General features: G+C 39.2%; 2 protein-coding genes across 7 annotated transcripts in view; one reads left to right on the top strand and one right to left on the bottom strand.

The window, feature by feature from the left end:
• dok6 (docking protein 6) overlaps window positions 1-5917 on the top strand; it is an 83389-nt gene extending 77472 nt beyond the window's left edge. The window contains exon 8 of the mRNA XM_036935154.2: window positions 1548-5917. Within this exon, the coding sequence (XP_036791049.1) occupies window positions 1548-1699 (152 nt within the window). The 3' untranslated portion in view covers window positions 1700-5917. The remainder of the gene's footprint in view (window positions 1-1547) is intronic.
• cd226 (CD226 molecule) lies at window positions 5906-18299 on the bottom strand. 6 transcript variants are annotated; one of them, XM_021620468.3, is made up of 6 exons: window positions 17951-18299; window positions 16444-16815; window positions 11620-12000; window positions 9588-9687; window positions 7512-7566; window positions 5906-7363 (listed from the first exon to the last, which is right to left on the bottom strand). In XM_021620468.3, exons 1-6 carry the CDS (start codon window positions 18015-18017, stop codon window positions 7238-7240), a joined length of 1101 nt encoding a protein of 366 aa, XP_021476143.1. In that variant the 5' UTR covers window positions 18018-18299; the 3' UTR covers window positions 5906-7237. The 6 variants fall into 6 exon arrangements, with proteins under 6 accessions (XP_021476143.1, XP_021476149.1, XP_021476146.1 ...); XM_021620474.3 differs by having other exon boundaries at window positions 9583-9687; window positions 17951-18240; XM_021620471.3 differs by having other exon boundaries at window positions 5906-6521; window positions 9583-9687; window positions 17951-18240.
• Window positions 18300-18486: the final 187 nt, after the last annotated feature.

The following is an 18486-nucleotide window of genomic DNA, read 5'->3' as shown; positions in this document are numbered from 1 at the left end:
TGCATACAGAGTGAGTGCATGCAACCTATTTTGTGACTTGTTATGCAAATGTTTTAGGGTTGCTATTATTTAGGCTTGCTATATCAAAGGGGTTAAATACTTATTGCCTCAAGATATTTCTCATTTTTAATTAATTTGCAAAAATGTAAAATAAAAAAAAACATAATTCCACTTTGACATTATGGGGTATAGTGGGTAGGTCAGTGACCAATACATCTCAATTTAATCTATTTTACATTAAATTAAAACGTCAAATGGGAGTGAATACAATGTACAGTGCACCTTCAGAAAGAATTTAAAACACAGATTCAACCACAAAGACCAGGGAAGCACCTATCGGTTCATTTTTAAACCAAACGTTGAATATCTCTTCGGGTGTGGTGAAGTTATGAATTACACTTTGGATGGTGTATCAATACACCCAGTCACTACAAGGATACAGGTGTCCTTCCTAATTCAGTTGCCGGAGAGGAAGGAAACCACTCAGGGATTTCACCATGAGTGCCAATGGTGACTCTAAAACAGTTACAGAGTTTAATGATTGTGAAAGGAGAAAACTGAGGATGGAACAGCAACATTGTTGGTGCTCCACAATACTAAACTAATTGACAGAGTGAAAAGAAGGAAGTCTTTAGAGAATAAAAAATATTCCAAAACATGCATCCTGTTTGCAACAAGTCACTAAAGTAATACTATAAAAAAAATTGGCAAAGCAATTAACTTTTTCCCTGAATAGAAAGTGTTATGTTTGGGAAAAATCCAATACAACACATTACTGAGTACAACTCTTCATATTTTCAAGCATAGTAGTGGCTGCCTCATGTTATGGGTATGCTTGTAATAGTTAAGGACTGGGGAGTTTTTCAGGATAAAAAATAAACAGAATAGAGCTAAGCACAGGCAAAATCCTAGAGGAAAACCTGATTCCATCTGCTTTCCACCAGACACTGAAAGATGAATTCACCTTTCAGCAGGACAATAATCCAAAACACAAGGCCAAATCTACACCGGAGCTGTTTACCAATATGACATTGAATGTTCCTGAGTGGCCTAATTACAGTTTTGACTTAAATCAGCTTTAAAATCTATGGCAAGACTTGAAAATGGCTATCTAGCAATGATCAACAACCAACTTGACAGATCTTGAAGAATTTCAAAAAGAATAAAAAAAGAACGTGCAAATATTATACAACCCAGGCGTGCAAAGCTCTTAGAGACTTACCTAGAAAGATAGCTGTAATCGCTGCCAAAGGTGAATCTAACATGTATTGACTCAGGGGTGTGAATAATTGCATAAATGACATATTTGTATATTTCATTTTCAATACATTTGTAAAAATATGTTTTCACTTTGTCATTATGGTGTGCTATGTGTAGATGGGTGTGGCAAAACAATTGATTTAATCCATTTTGAATTAAGGTTGTAACACAACAACATGTGGAATAAAGGGTATGAATCATTTCTGAAGGCACTGAATGACCTAGTATGGACCATAGCCAGAGAGTCTATCCTTTTCCTCACCACTGTCTTCTCCTGTTGTTTCCAGGTACTAGCCTGACGATGATCCCCCGAGCACAGACCTTCCCCAGCTTCCTCTCTGAACAGACAGAAGAAGAGCAGTCCTCTCAGCACCAGGAAGAGGCACTTTCCCCCTCCAGTGGCTATGGCTCAAACTGCAACCAGGGGATGCTCCAATGACAAGCACTTACAGGACAAACCTGGACATTCCAACACTTTAGAAGGCTGTAGAAATATGTATAGGAACATGTATAATATGGCATTGTATGTTAATAAATTATGACGAGTGTTAATTGTAGAGCGGTACATATATATATATTATTCTAGACTTTTTTGTACCCGTTGTGAGACAACATAGGCTAAAACAATTGCACCAAAAATATTTCTCTTGTAGTTTTCAAACGGGAGACATACTCTACGTGTCATAGTGTTTGCGAGTACTTTGGGTCCTTTCACTGTAAAGTCCCTTGTTGGTTAGCCTTTTTTTCAAACTGCATATCATTCATTCTGAAATGTCTAAAGTTTATGCAGATTGCAAAGCAATGCTGAAAAGGGTTATGTTTGTAAGTTGTTAATGTCTTGTGACTGAAGGTCCAAAAAATTGGAATGTGTTTTTCATCCTTTAATTTTCCCCCACACTGATGTTCTGACACCTGCTGGGGCCCATTCATTAGGGAAAACTTGTAACGTTCTGAAATATTTGTTGGCTTTTTAGTTTACCTGCAACAAGCACCACGTCCCTCCATTCCAAATGGTTTGCCTGTTCACGAGTACAGGTCTGAGATAGATGCTGCAGGCAACATATTTAAAAATCTATACAAATCATCCCAACTTCCAAACGCATGAACAAAAGCATACAATGAAAATATTAACAAATCTGCCTAGCACCTATAGGCTATATCTAAGTGCAACTTGACTTGGACCTACAGTATAGACTATAACCTATTTAAGGCTGACCCTTGTGAACAAGCAGTTTATTTGGCTTCTGTCTCGAGCACTCAGACTGTGACCATGCTTGGTCTGACTATTGATGTTTTCCAGACCTCTCGCCCTGTCCTCCAGCCACAGTACGAAGTGCCTTCTGACGCATGCAGACTGCAGAGTGTGACACTACTGTACCAGACACCCACAGGCTTAATCTCTGGCCCGGGTCCGTGTCTGTCATTATTCTAGTGTATCTATGCCCTCGGCTCCTCTTAGGTGCAAGACATTCTGAAAATAGTCTTGTCCAATTTAAACAAAAAAAGACTTGTCGTCTGTCATTATCTGAGAAAAGATATGATCCACAAATTCACAGATCATACGAACACAGAGTCAATGTTCACAAGAAAAGACAATCAGTTTGAGGTATACGGATGAGCAAATCAGTCGAAACACTGTTATCCTTTTGAGCTACTTCCTTTCTTTGTTGTGTGAATTATTTTGGTCAACGTTTGAACATTTATTTTCATAGGAGATAGATATGTTTATATGGAATCCCAGAAACATCCAGGGCACGCTATAAAATAATATCCATGAATATCATGTTTAGATCTCACAGTTACACACAATTTGCTGTTTGTTTAATTACTGTATATTATAAGTGAATCAATTTAACCTGAACATGGGTTGGATTAACAAAGAAAGTGCCCTTCTACTAAAGGTTCTCAGTATCTATCTGATACAATGATAACTGGGTGAAACTCACTACTGCACACCTGTGTTTAATGTAATTAATCCATCTCTACTATTTTACACAACTGTAAAGGGAGAAAGTAGTAACATTTTGTTTGTGATGAGTGTTTATACAGTTGTGGTAGGGAGAGAAAGTAGTTGTAGTTTGTTTGGAGTATTTATACAACTGTGGTAATGAGAGAGAGTAGTACCAGGTAGTTCTGTGACATTCATTATTTGTTGTTTTCCACTTTACATGTCTTTCTCACACTGTTGATGTCAGACACATCTTGTTTGAATATAATATAGAAATAGACAGTAGACGTTTTCTGTCTTCAATGGTACTACATTACCAGTGGTGGGAAAAGTGCCCATTGTCAAACTTGAGTAAAAGTAAAGATATCTTAATAGAACACTTCTCAAAAGTGAAAGTCACCCAGATAAAATTCTACTTTAGTAAAAGTCCAAAAGTATTTGGTTTTAACTATACTTAAGTATCAAGAGTAAATGTAATTGCTAACATTTACATAAGTATAAAAAAAGTAAAAGTATAAATAATTTCATATTCCTTATATTAAGCAAACCAGATTGCATCATTTTCTTGTTTTTTAAATGTATGGATAGCCAGGGGCACACTCCAACATCATTTACAAATGAAGCATGTGTTTAGTGAGTCCACCAGATAAGAGGCAGTAGGGATGTTCTCTTGATACGTGTGTGAAATTGAAAATTTTTCTGTCCTGCTAACCATTCAAAATATAACGAGTACTTTTGGGTGTCAGGTAACTAGTATGGATTAAAAAGTACTGTATTGTCTTAAGGACTGTAGTGAAGTAAAAGTAAAAGTTGTAAAAGTAATGTTACCCCCAAAAAACAGACTTAAGTAGTACTTTAAAGTATTTTTACTTAAAGTACTTAACACCACTGTACGTTATACAATGGTAATGTTCCTACAGTACCACCTCAATGTTAGTTTGATGTTTGTGTCTAAATAGTCACACACTACATGCTTTAGTGTTTTGTTACTTTGTCATATTTGTTGATAGCACTTTTTAATACAGTGGGGAGAACAAGTATTTGATACACTGCCGATTTTGCAGGTTTTCCTACTTACAAAGCATGTAGAGGTCTGTAATTTTTATCATAGGTACACTTCAACTGTGAGAGACGGAATCAAAAACAAAAATCCAGAAAATCACATTGTATGATTTGTAAGCAATTCATTAGCATTTTATTGCATGACATAAGTATTTGATACATCAGAAACGCATAACTTAATATTTGGTACAGAAACCTTTGTTTGCAATTACAGAGATCATACGTTTCCTGTAGTTCTTGACCAGGTTTGCACACACTGCAGCAGGGATTTTGGCCCACTCCTCCATACAGATCTTCTCTAGACCCTTCAGGTTTCGGGGCTGTCGCTGGGCAATACGGACTTTCAGCTCCCTCCAACGATGTTCTATTGGGTTCAGGTCTGGAGACTAGCTAGGCTACTCCAGGACCTTGAGATGCTTCTTACGGAGCCACTCCTTAGTTGCCCTGGCTGTGTGTTTCGGGTCGTTGTCATGCTGGAAGACCCATACACGACCCAAGTTCAATGCTCTTACTAAGGGAAGGAGGTTGTTGGCCAAGATCTCGCAATACATGGCCCCATCCATCCTCCCCTCAATACGGTGCAGTCGTCCTGTCCCCTTTGCAGAAAAGCATCCCCAAAGAATTATGTTTCCACCTCCATGCTTCACAGTTGGGATGGTGTCCTTGGGGTTGTACTCATCCTTCTTCTTCCTCCAAACACGGCGAGTGGAGTTTAGACCAAAAAGCTATATTTTCGTCTCATCAGACCACATGACCTTCTCCCATTCCTCCTCTGGATCATCCAGATGGTCATTGGCAAACTTCAGACGGGCCTGGACATGCGCTGGCTTGAGCAGGGGGACCTTGCGTGCGCTGCAGGATTTTAATCCATGACGGCATAGTATGTTACTAATGGTTTTCTTTGAGACTGTGGTCCCAGCTCTCTTCAGGTCATTGACCAGTTCCTGCCGTGTAGTTCTGGGATGATCCCTCACCTTCCTCATGATCATTGATGCCCCACGAGGTGAGATCTTGCATGGAGCCCCAGACCGAGGGTGATTGACCATCATCTTGAACTTCTTCCATTTTCTAATAATTGCGCCAACAGTTGTTGCCTTCTCACCAAGCTGCTTGCCTATTGTCCTGTAGCCCATCCCAGCCTTGTGCAGGTCTACAATTTTATCCCTGATGTCCTTACACAGCTCTCTGGTCTTGGCCATTGTGGAGAGGTTGGAGTCTGTTTGATTGAGTGTGTGGACAGGTGTCTTTTATAGAGGTAACAAGTTCAAACAGGTGCAGTTAATACAGGTAATGAGAGGAGAACAGGAGGGCTGTGAGAGCCGGAATTCTTACTGGTTGGTAGGTGATCAAATACTTATGTCATGCAATAAAATGCAAATGAATTACTTAAGAATCATACAATGTGATTTTCTGGATTTTTGTTTTAGATTCCATCTCTCACAGTTGAAGTGTACCTATGATAAAAATTACAGACCTCTACATGCTTTGTAAGTAGGGAAAAGCTGCAAAATCGGCAGTGTATCAAATACTTGTTCTCCCCACTGTACATTGAGTGTAGGATTACATTGTTCACTCACTAAATGTATATATGTAATGTTTTTTTGATGAAAGAGAATAAATTGAATGTACATGTTGTCAAGGTATAAAGATGTTTTTATTTTATTTATTTTTTATGACAATACATTTCTGTGCCGATTTAACCAACATGCAACAGGGCTAAATGCAGTTGCTATGGCAGGGGTTCAAACAAAAGTGCATTGTAGAGAAGCAAATTGCAATATGCTTTAAAAGTCAATGTTCCAGACATTCGCGGAGATCACATTCGGAGATCACATTCGGAGATCACATTCGGAGATCACATTCGGAGATCACATTCGGAGATCACATTCATGGCAAGCGCTGCGGATGTCGGCACATGCGTCAATTACCTTCAAAAGTCAAGTGCAATGCCCTTGTTTACAACACACCTTCGATTGAATCCCGGCCAAACACTCCTGGAAGAGACCAACTCATGTCACAGTAGAGTAGGTGTTATTTAGTCCACATGGGGTCATTAAAGTCACAGAGAAACACAGTATCAGCACCTATTGTACCGACGCAGACAATTAGGCTTAATAAATTAACAAGACTAAAACCCTGTATTCCGAATGTAAATTGTCCATTATTCTTTCATTTTTTTGCATCCTCCTCTTCCTCTTCTTGCTGAGAGCCCAGACATCTTTCATTCCCAAGACCTCCATTTTATTCTCAGCTAGGAATAGAATTGCATTTTTGTCCAACAGTGTCAGAAGAATTTCTAATCACAGCATTCATCTAGATTCTACAGCTAGAAAGAGAAGAAATATTTCATCTATGGCTTAGATATAGAAAAAATACAATAGTACAGTATATTTCCATTGACTATCATAATTTTGCTGAATTTACATGTGAACAATTCCATGATAACATAACATTGCAGCATCACATAAGAACCTACAGGACCCAATCTGTGTAACTACAACAGGAAAACACAGCATTCCCAGGGGATGGAACAGCATGATTGGTTTGTTCATTGTCACACGTTTGAGTTAGGGATAACTAAGGAATTGAATGAAGCTGGGAGGCTTTTAATAACAGTTTGTTATGGGACGGTATTACTGCATGTAAAGCCTTCAACAATATATTATACAACATGAGTGTTTTACATATTATTAGTGGCAAATGTATATCTAAACAAACCGTCAATGTTTCAAGGGATTACATAGAGCTGCATAGATTGAGAGCAAACAAAGTGTAAGTCAGACTGATACATACTTTAATTGAAGTTGGCCTACTTTGCAGTTATATGAATGATTCTGTCCCACAGTCTTTGACCACTATAAGAGGTTGAATATCATATTCTTGAATGTTTCAATGGGGAGACTGTGGCTGTGCCACTGTTACAGCATGATAGGGGTCAGACAGGGGTCTGTAACACAATACTTCTCCCTATCTCTTCCTTTTAGTGTGTGAACGTACGGTGTGTATGTTGCCGTACACTGGGCTATCTCCTCTCTGATTGGTCCCCTTCCTCATCCTGTCATACACAGGAACGTTCTCATAGTCGTTGCAGGACTACAAAGACATTAGAGCTATATTAGAGATATGTTAGAGATGTGCCACATTTATGGAAAAGCACTGACTGATACATGGAAACAAGATATAGTGCTATTTTATTAGTATCCACATTAGGAAATGACAAGATATAATGTTATATTCTTACCCGTCTCTGAGCTGGATGCAGTTTGGTTATGTACTTCGCTCTCATCTTCTTCTTTCTGAAGAGACAGACAGAGACAGACAGGCAGAGAGACGGGTAGAATAGCTGGTTATTTTGGTCCAGAAGCATACAACCATATTTACACTACCGGTCAAACGTTTTAGAACACCTACTCATTCAAAGGTTTTTCTTTGTTTTTACTATTTTCTACATTGTAGAATATTAGTGAAGACATCAAAACTATGAAATAACACATATGGAATCTTGTAGTAAGCAAAAAAGTGTTAAACAATTCAAAATATATTTTATATTTGAAATTCTTCAAATAGCCACCCTTTGTCTTGATGACAACTTTGCACACGCTTGGCATTCTCTCAACCAGCTTCATGAGGTAGTCAGCTGGAATGCATTTCAATTAACAGGTGTGCCTTGTTAAAAGTTAATTTGTGGAATTTCTATCCTTCTTAATGCGTTTGAGCCAAACAGATGAGTTGTGACAAGGTAGAGGGGGATACAGAAGATGGCCCTATTTGGTAAAAGCCCAAGCCCATATTATGGCAAGAACAGCTGAAATAAGAAAAGAGAAACGACAGTCAATCATTACTTTAAGACATGAAGGTCAGTCAATACGGAAAATTTCAAGAACTTTGAAAGTGCAGTCTCAAAAACCATCAAGCGCTATGATGAAACTGGCTCTGATGAGGACCACCACAGGAAAGGAAGACTCAGAGTTACCTCTGCTGCAGAGGACAAGTTTATTAGAGTTACCAGCCTCAGAAATGACAGCCCAAATAAATGCTTCACAGAGTTCAAGTAACAGACACATCTCAACATCAACTGTTCAGAGGAGACCGTGTGATGGTGCTTTGCTGGTGACACTGTCTGTGATTTATTTAGAATTCAAGGCACACTTAACCAGCATGTCTACCACAGTATTCTACAGTGATACACCATCCCATCTGGTTTGCACTTAGTAGGACTATCATTTGTTTTCAACAGGACAATGACCCACCACACCTCCAGGCTGTGTAAGGGCTATTTGACCAAGAAGGAGAGTGATGGAGTGCTGCATCAGATGACCTGGCCTCCACAATCCCCCGACCTTAACCAAATTTAGATGGTTTGGTTTGAGTCGGACCGCAGAGTGAAAGAAAAGCAGTGTGCTCAGCATATGTGGAAACTCCTTCATGATTGTTGGAAAAGCATTCCAGGTGAAGCTGGTTGAGAGAATGCCAAGAGTGTGCAAAGCAGTCGTCAAGGCAAAGGGTGGCTATTTTGAAAAATCTCAGATATAAAATATATTTGGATTTTGAACACTTTTTTAGTTACTACATGATTCCATATGTGTTATTTCATAGTGTTGATGTCGTCACTATTATTCTACAATGTAAAATAGTAATAGTAAAAATAAAGAAAAACCCTTGAATGAGTAAGTGTTCTAAAACTTTTGACCGGTAGTGTATATGGATGCGTTTTCATTCAAGATAAGAAGATGGACTGTGCATTTTTATGAGTGAACTCTGAGGAGCCAGGATGTATTAGTTAACTCATCATATATATCCCCCTCCCACACACACATACTGTACACTCCTAAAGCCCACACTCTACTGGAAGTACAGAACCTACACTTCTCGCTAAGAAAGCGAAATGAAAGTGCACTCTGAGTAAAACTCAGTGTGAGCGGTGGCCCGCCTCTCAGATATATGGTGCAGGGGAGGGACGGAGGGAGTGAAAGAAGGTTGGGGAAATGGAATTTCACAGCAAAAAGTTTATTCTCTAACAAATGAGTACCTATCTCTAGTAGCCTATTTATCTCTAACTGGGATGACTAATGCATGGTCTGTGAGGGGTACGTTACTAGTAAGAATATGTGGAACTTTTTCATTTATCACATACAGATCACATCCAAATAAAGTTTGACAGTGTAAAGGGGCAATAGGTACAAAGGGACCTTCTGCAAATAAAGTGTTCATCCGTGTGTGTCCACTGAATAAGTTTACCTAGGCTAAGAGTAAATATCACTAACTGTAAATTGTCCCTGCATGAAGAAATAATCTAGAAAGTCAACACTTACTGTACCTTTGCCACACAACCAGCATTACAATGACAGAGAGCAGCAGCAGAAGTCCTGACACCCCCCCTCCAATGTAGATTAGATACTCAGACAGGCTGAATTCAACTGAGAATGGATGGAGAAAAGAGAGGAGGAGAGAGGAAAGAGAATGGAGGGAGAAAGGAAGGGAGAAAAGAGGACATTAGACGGTTGTATGTTAACCTGTGTTTCCAAAATGGTAGGTGATATGTGTAGTTTCTTCACCCCTTGTGTCTTAAAGACTGGGTAGAAACATCTGGGTAAATAATAGTTTGCTTTCCACTTATCTAAACACCTCCTTCTCTCCTTAAACACACCCATCATCTAGAGAATATGAGTAATTCAGTTTTGCACCTGTACCAAACCGCTAACGGCCTTCGCCACATCCTGTGTCACTATGTCACTCACTGTGTGTATGATGTCATTGTTAGCAGAGTTGCATGTGTATACACAGCCTAATTAATACCTGGTCTCTATGCTGCATCTTGATCTATGCTGAACAAAAATATAAACGCAACATGCAACAATTTCCAAGATTTTACTTGGAATACAGATATGCATCTATTGGTCACAAAAAAAAAAAATCACAGTTTTTCTGTGCATTCAAAATGCCATTGATAAATACAATTGTGTTTGTTGTCCTTAGCTTATGCCTGCCCACACCATAACGCCACCAACACCATGGGGCACTCTGTTCACAACGTTGACATCAGCAAACTGCTCGCCCACACAATGCCATTAACGTGGCCTGCGGTTGTGAGGCATTGGAGGTGGCTTATGGTAGAGAAAATAATGTTAAATTCTCTGGCAACAGCTCTGGTGGACATTCCTGAAGTCAGCACACCAATTGCACACTCCCTCAAATCTTGAGACATCTGTGGCATTGGGCTGTGTGACAAAACTTGCCATTTTAGAGTGCCCTATTGTCCCTAGCACAAGGTGCACCTGTGTAATGATCATGCTGTTTAATCAGATTCTCGAAATGCCACACCTGTCAGGTGGATGGATTATCTTGATAAAATGCTCACTAACAGGGATGTAAACACATTTGTAAACAAAACCGTTTCGAGAAATAATATTTTTGTGCATTTAAAACAATTCTGGTATATTTTATTCCAGTTTATGAACATGGGAGCAGCACTTTACATGTTGCGATTATATTTTTGTTCAGTGTAGATCATCATTGTCATGGAAATATGAGGTTGCTTTCACAGGGGACTGGTCTATCCAGGCTTTCAAGATCTCAACGTTACGGTGCACTGAAATACTGTATGAGTGATTATTATACTCAAGCTCAGCCCTAGGATGCACATTGGTCCTAATCACTTAAGGGAACTGAACTGGCTTTCAGTTCATCTCCGACTGGTGCAGATCAAACTGTTGATGGTTTTTAAAGTTATACATGTACACCTTGTCACAGTTACCTGTCTGGATATTCTAATTTCATTACACTCTCATAGCCATCACACAGTGGTAAAAATACTTTAAAGTATCCGTACATTACTACATTCCTAAAGAAAATAATGTCATTTTTACTCCATACATTTTCCCTGTCAACCAAAAGTACTTGTTACATGTTGACAGGAAAATGGTCCAATTCACACACTTATCAAAAGAACATCCCTGGTCATCCCTACTGCCTCTGATCTGGCGGACTCACTAAACACAAATGCTTTGTTTGTAAATTATGTCTGAGTGTTGGAGTGTGCCCCTAGCTATCCATCAAAAACAAATGAAATGTTTTTTACCTTTACTTTGGATACTTAAGTATATTTTAGCAATTACACTTACTTTAAATACTTAAGTATATTTAAAACCAAATATTTTTAGACTTTTACTCAAGTAGTATTTTACTGGGTGACTTTCACTTGAGTCATTGTCTTTTAAGGTATCTTTTTGAGTATTTTTACTCAAGTAAGACAGTACTTTTTGCACCGCTGTGTATTAGTAATTAAGTTGTCTGAAATTACCTTCGCTGGTTACAATTAGTCTGGTAATGTTTTAACTCTGACCTCTTACCTGGGCTAAGTACAGTCAGCAGCACAGTGGTGGTCTGTACCCCAGCGTCCGTATTGAAGAGACATCTATATAACCCTCCATCTTCCTCGCCCACATCATTGAGCTGCAGACGTGTGTCCAGTCTTTCTGAACAGTTCACTATCCCCCTGTGTGTGTAGTCTACTCCAAACAGACCACCATTCTCCAGCCGACACTTTGCCATGATGCCCACTCCACTGGCGCTACCATGGTCTAGCTTCTCGACTGTGACCTCATACACGGTCCCGTTATGTTCGTGGTTGCAGCTGATAGTCAGGTTGTCGCTCCTCTCTGCGATGAGTTCAGTGTCTGCTTGGATTACGTCAGGCTCAGGTTCTCTGGTGTGGATGTTAGTATCTCCATCTGTGATCCAGGGAAATTACAAAACAAAGGCAGAAAATGCTGAGAAAATTCACATTACTGTATATACAAAGGTATGTGGATACAACTTCAAATTAGTGGATTCAGCTATTTCAGCCACACCCGTTGCTGACAGGTGTATAAAATCGAGCACACTGCCATGCAATCTCCATAGACAAACATCGACAGTAGAATGGCCTTACTGAAGAGCTCTGTGACTTTCAATGTGGCACTGTCATAGGATGCCACCTTTCCAATAAGTCCGTTCGTCAAATTTCTGCCCTGCTAGAGCTCCGGTCAACTGTAAGTGCTGTTATTTTGAAGATGAAACATCTAGGAGCAACAACAGCTCAACCGCCGAGCAGCCACACACAAGCCTAGGATCACCAGGTGATGAGACAAGATCAACATTTGGGTAAAAAAAGTAAAAAGTAAATATTTGTAAAGATTGTTTGTCGAGATCGGTGTGGAAGTACTTGACTGGCCTGCACAGGGCCCTGATCTCAACCCCATCGAACATCTTTGAAATTAATTGGAACGCTGACTGCAAGCCAGGCCTAATCGCCCAACATCAGTGCCGACCTCAGTAATGCTCATTGCTGAATGGAAACATGTCCCCGCAGCAATGTTCCAACATCTAGTGGAAAGCCTTCCCTAGAAGAGTGGAGGCTGTTATAGCAGCAAAGGGGGGACCAACTCCATATTACTGACCATGATTTTCTAATGTTGTCCACATACTTTTGGTCATGTAGTGTATATGTAGTGACATGATCAATACACACACACTGGCATAAAGCAGTTTCTCTGGGCCCCAACACAAGGTCGGCGTTCGGACATAGCTTTGCCTTAGCTAATAGGTAAGCCTATTGGGTCGTCATTTCTCAGGTTAAGCCTAACATTTCACAAAGACATTTTAGACTACTGACAACAATGTAATTACTTTTTCAGTAATTCAAGTTGGAAATTCAAGCAGTGCAGACTGTCCAATACATTTACAACGGAATACTAACCAGCTACCAATTTGATATAGTTGCAGTCTGAAGTTTGCATACACCTTTGCCAAATACATTTAAACTCAGTTTTTCACAATTGCTGATATTTAATCCTTGTAAAAATCCCCTGTCTTTGGTCAGTTAGGATCACCACTTTATTTTAAGAATGTGAAATGTCAGAATAATAGCAGAGAGAATTATTTATTTCAGCTTTTATTTCTTTCATCACATTCCCAGTGGGTCAGAAGTTTACATTCACTGAATTAGTATTTGGTAGCATTGCCTTTAAATTGTTTAACTTGGGTCAAACGTTTCATGTAGCCTTCCACAAGCTTCCCACAATAAGTTGAGTGAATTTTGGCCCATTCCTCCTGAGAGCTGATGTAAACGAGTCAGGTTTGTAGGCCTCCTTGCTCACACACCGCTATGGCCACTCAAATACATTGACTTTGTTGTCCTTAAGCCATTTTGCCACAACTTTGGAAGTATGCTTGGGGTCATTGTCCATTTCGAAGACACATTTGCAACCAAGCTTTAACTTCCTGAGTGATGTCTTGAGACGTTGCTTCAATATATCCACATTATTTTCCTCCATCATTATGCCATCTATTTTGTGAAGTGCATCACGGTTGGGATGTGGTTCTTCGGCTTGCAAGCCTCCCCCCTTTTCCTCCTAACATAACGATGTTCATTATGGCCAAACAGTTCTATTTTTGTTTCATCAGACCAGAGGACATTTCTCTAAAAACTACGATCTTTGTCGCCATGTGCGGTTTCTTCCTTGCTGAGCGGCCTTTTAGGTTATGTCGATATAGGACTCATTTTACTGTGGACTTAGATACTTTTGTACCTGTTTCCTCCAGCATCTTCACAAGGTCCTATGCTGTTGTTCTGGGATTGATTTGCACTTTTCGCACCAAATAACGTTCATCTCTAGGAGACAGAATGAGTCTCCTTCCTGAGCGGTATGATGGCTGTGTGGTCCCATGGTGTTTATACTTGCAAACTATTGTTTGTACAGATGAACGTGGTACCTTCAGGCGTTTGGAAATTGCTCCCAAGGATGAACCAGACTTGTAGAGGTTTACATTTTTTTTCCTGAGGTCTTGGCTGATTTCTTTTGATTTGCCCATGATGTCAAGCAAAGAGACATGGAGTTTGAAGGTAGGCATTGAAATACATCCACAGGTCCACCTCCAATTGACTCAAATTATGTCAATTAGCCAATCAGAAGCTTCTAAAGCCATGGCATACTTTTCTGGAATTTTCCAAGCTGTCAAGGCTTGGTAGGAAATGGGTCAACTTAGTGTATGTAAATTTCCCGACCCACTGGATACAGTGAATTATAAGTGAAATAATCTGTCTGTAAACAATTGTTGGAAAAATGACTTGTGTCATGTACAAAGTAGATGTCCTAACCGACTTGCCAAAACTATAGATTGTTAACAAGAAATTTGTGGAGTGGTTGAAAAACGAGTTCTAATGACTCCAACATAAGTGTATGTAAACCTCCGACTTCAACTATATATATATATATATATATACATTTTTTTTTTTAAATATATAAATATTTTTTTAAATATATATATATATATATATATATATATTTAAAAAAAATATATATATATATATTTAAAAAATATATATATATATATTTAAAAAATATATATATATATATTTAAAAAATATATATATATATATTTAAAAAATATATATATATATATTTAAAAAATATATATATATATATTTAAAAAATATTTAAAAAATATATATATATATATATATATATATATATGCAAAGCTGTCTTGTATAGGCTACCGGAACCTGGTGTCCTTTGACAGCTCTTTGGTCTTGGCCATAGTGGAGTTTGGAGTGTGACTGTTTGAGGTTGTGGACAGGTGTCTTTTATACTGATAACAAGTTCAAACAGGTGCCATTAATACAGGTAACGAGTGGAGGACAGAAGAGCCTCTTAAAGAAGAAGTTACAGGTCTGTGAGAGCCAGAAATCTTGCTTGTTTGTAGGTGACCAAATACTTATTTTCCACCATAATTTGCAAATCAATTCATTAAAAATCCTACAATGTGATTTTCTGGATTTTTTTCCCTCATTTTTGTCTGTCATAGTTGAAGTGTACCTATGATGAAAAATGCAGGCCTCTCATCTTTTTAAGTTGGAGAACTTGCACAATTGGTGGCTGACTAAATACTTTTTTGCCCCACTGTATATACCATCTTTAGCTGCAATTTAGGTGTTATTTATAAACTTTATAAATTGCATTTATAAAATGACATCAAATAGCCTAACAGTGAGGAAAAAAGTAGTTGGCTTGAGGATAAATTCAGGCATGTATTTTTGAACTCTGGCTAATAGCCTACAAAAATGGGCTGCAATTTTCAAGGTAGATTAAATTAGTCCTAAATCCAATTAAGTCCAGTTTGAGACTCCCCTTGTCTCCTGTGTGCTAATGTTTTCACCATGACCTGTATGTCCAGGTTGTGGGCCCGACTTATTGTCAACAGACATTCCTGAGACATTGTGCATTACATGTCCATTGAGCTGCACACAATTTTAACTTAGTCTTAAATTATGCATGGCAAGTTATACCAGAGATAAGGGACTGTTGATGTTGCAACCACACAACTCAAACGCCGGTTCCACACTATGAACGAAAATCAATTTTTTTTATATATATTTTTTGAAACCCTCAATAACTCCTATCAGCTATAGATAATATGTTTGCATCTGCCAATGTATTGGCTGTTCAGTATCCAAACGACCTGCCCCCAGAGTTTCATATACAGTTCAACTATTTCCATAAAGTGTTGAGACAGGGAATTATGGAGAATTAAAGATGTTGCAGAACTGCTTCATTTGAAGCACTTCCCATCTTCCCAGTTTCCCTGATGTTGCTATGGCAATCAAGACGTTTTCACCATCCCTGTAGCTGCCGCTTCTTCTGAGAGATCGTTTTCTAAACTAAAACTCAAAGAATTAGGCATACATAGGAAACAGGCTCTCGGGTCTGATATGCGCGTTTGAACACAGGCGTAAACTCCACTCATTGCACTGGCACCGTCGTAGCCTTGACCACGGCATTTGTTCACCGATATCCCCCTTATACCTTCAATCAGTTAATTATTTTTCAGGACCAGGTGCACTTTTTCAGTCACTTTCCTGAAGCCCAAGAAACAAACATTTTTCCTAGTACATATGGAAATTTAAAAAAGCTTTATGAAGGAAATACGTTTTGGAAGGTTACTGTCAAAATTATTTGTTACCGTACATAAGAAAATAGACAGATTTAAAAAGGTGCATGGGCATAGTAATAACACTGGGATTGATGAAAACAATCACCATTATCAGTCAAAGTATTTGGTACGAGCTAGTCAAACTCAATTATTGTAGACAACATATTCTAAATGAAAATACACAAGAAGTCCTAGACAGTACCTGCTTCACTACCTGCACCATCCTCTTCCACAGTCCCTGTGTCCTCCACCTCCACCCGTATGTCTCTCGCCCAGGATCCTTTAGGAAAGGTTTGAACAGAGCAGTGGTAGAGCCCTGCGTCCTCCTGGGTGACCTTACTGATGGTGATACTGCCATCCATGGGTGTGGTCTTCTGGAACTGGATCCTGGTCTGGTAGTACTGGGAGATGGACACTCCGTACTCAGGGTGATACACAGCTACAGGGGCCTTCTCAAACCGGATCAGTTTGGTCCAGGAGACCATGCTGAGGTTCCCTTCCCATGGACACACACACTCTAGAACCATCCCTTCCTTAAGCTTCACCGTGGTAACATCTCTCTGCTGCACAGAAACTGGACATGGCAGAGGGCATGTTTTCATACATGTGTACAGTATTACATTTATCTGATTTTAGCTGGTCAGTTCATCAGGAATACTAGTAATTCTCAATAACCATTCTGACCTAAGGTTATCTCCAGTTTATTTTTATTCAGATTAATCGCATCCCGTGTAGCTCAGTTGGTAGAGCATGGTGCTTGCAACGCCAGGGTTGTGGGTTCGATTCCCAAAGGGGACCAGCACAAAAATGTATGCACTACCGCAAGTTGCTCTGGATAAGAGTGTCTGCTAAATTAATCAAATGTAAAAGAAATAAAAATAATAATTGATATGGAGTTGCAGCCCTTAGTACATAGTTAATCACAGGAATTATGACATGGAAATTATGCTTAGAGCAGAATGAAAAGCCTGTAAGAAGAACCTTCATCACGTAGTCAGCTGCTCCAATTGAAGATGAAGCAGTCATCAAATACATTTCCCTCTTTAGAGTCTCTCCCCTGGGTATCACTAATTTGGAGAATATTAGCCCACACAAATCAACAGAAATGGTAATAGCTGATGATCAACATTTTTAAAAAAAATCACTCGATCAATCCCTTGGGGAGATAGCTAGTCTGACAGGTTCAGAAGAAGTGTCTTTTCACTGTATTAGTCCTGTTAAGGCAACAGGGGAGCGTTGCCCATCTAAAGATTAACTAATTAACATGGACTCTGTACGAGTAAAGGGACGTTTGAGAAGCTGATGAGATGGTTGGTGTTCCTGTAGTCTCCTAATTAAGAGTTGAAGAGAGAATGTCTGAACGCAGTCTGATTGTTGTGGAAACATGCATAGAGAATAAGGACAATGAGAAGTCAAAGAGAATCCTTTGTAGTTTTAATCCTAACAGCTCATGGTATGCTATCTTCAAGCAACTAAATAAATACTAAAACACATCTGGGTGAATATTTCAGTAATAATGTTTTATGTTGAGACTTTTAACAGCAGTAAACTTAAATATTTACCAAGCGTAAGACAACAAATAGCCTACCTAGCTAAACCAACAACTTTCAATGTTCTGCTTTATAATCCAGTGTACAAGTATACAACAAAAAGTTACATTTCCCTGATCAACATTATTCTTTAAAATAATAAAAGTGACATTCCCATACCTTCGAGACTGGAGAGAAAGATGAGGAGTACCATGAAGTACCAGTGGTCCTTTTGTACAGCCTCCATCTTGGCCCTCTGAGGCAGAATGAAAGCTGCATTGATGAGATGAGTGGAGAGGCAACAGGGCTGCACTTCCTACTAGCTGTCTCTCGCGCTACAGAGCAAGATTACATCCCAAATGGCAACCTATTCCCTATTTAGTGCACTACTTTTGACCCAAAGGGGTCTGGTCAAAAGTAGTGCACTATACAGGGAATACATTGCCTTTTGGGACAGAAACAAACACTTTAGTCCATGGGAGGGGCCGGGGGGGTGGGGGGGGGGGACACACCAAGCTAACCCTTTGTTAGCTCATTCTACACAGAGGGACACTTTATATGCAGGGTGAGTGGTGGGTGGAAAGCTTAGTCCTGCTAGCTTATGCTATCAGGCTACTACAGAGAGGTGCTCTGTGTTGCAGTGGTTTATTGTAAACCATAGACTAGTAATTATAAAATATATATTTAGATACTGGGAAATATTGTGTGTAGCACTA

The sequence above is a fragment of the Oncorhynchus mykiss genome, chromosome 11 (genome assembly GCF_057628025.1).
Source record: "Oncorhynchus mykiss isolate SJ-2025 chromosome 11, ASM5762802v1, whole genome shotgun sequence".
In the NCBI taxonomy this organism is placed as follows: Eukaryota; Metazoa; Chordata; class Actinopteri; order Salmoniformes; family Salmonidae; genus Oncorhynchus; species Oncorhynchus mykiss.
The sequence above is the reverse complement of the archived record's forward strand: the minus strand, read 5'-3'. Positions and strand labels throughout refer to the sequence as shown.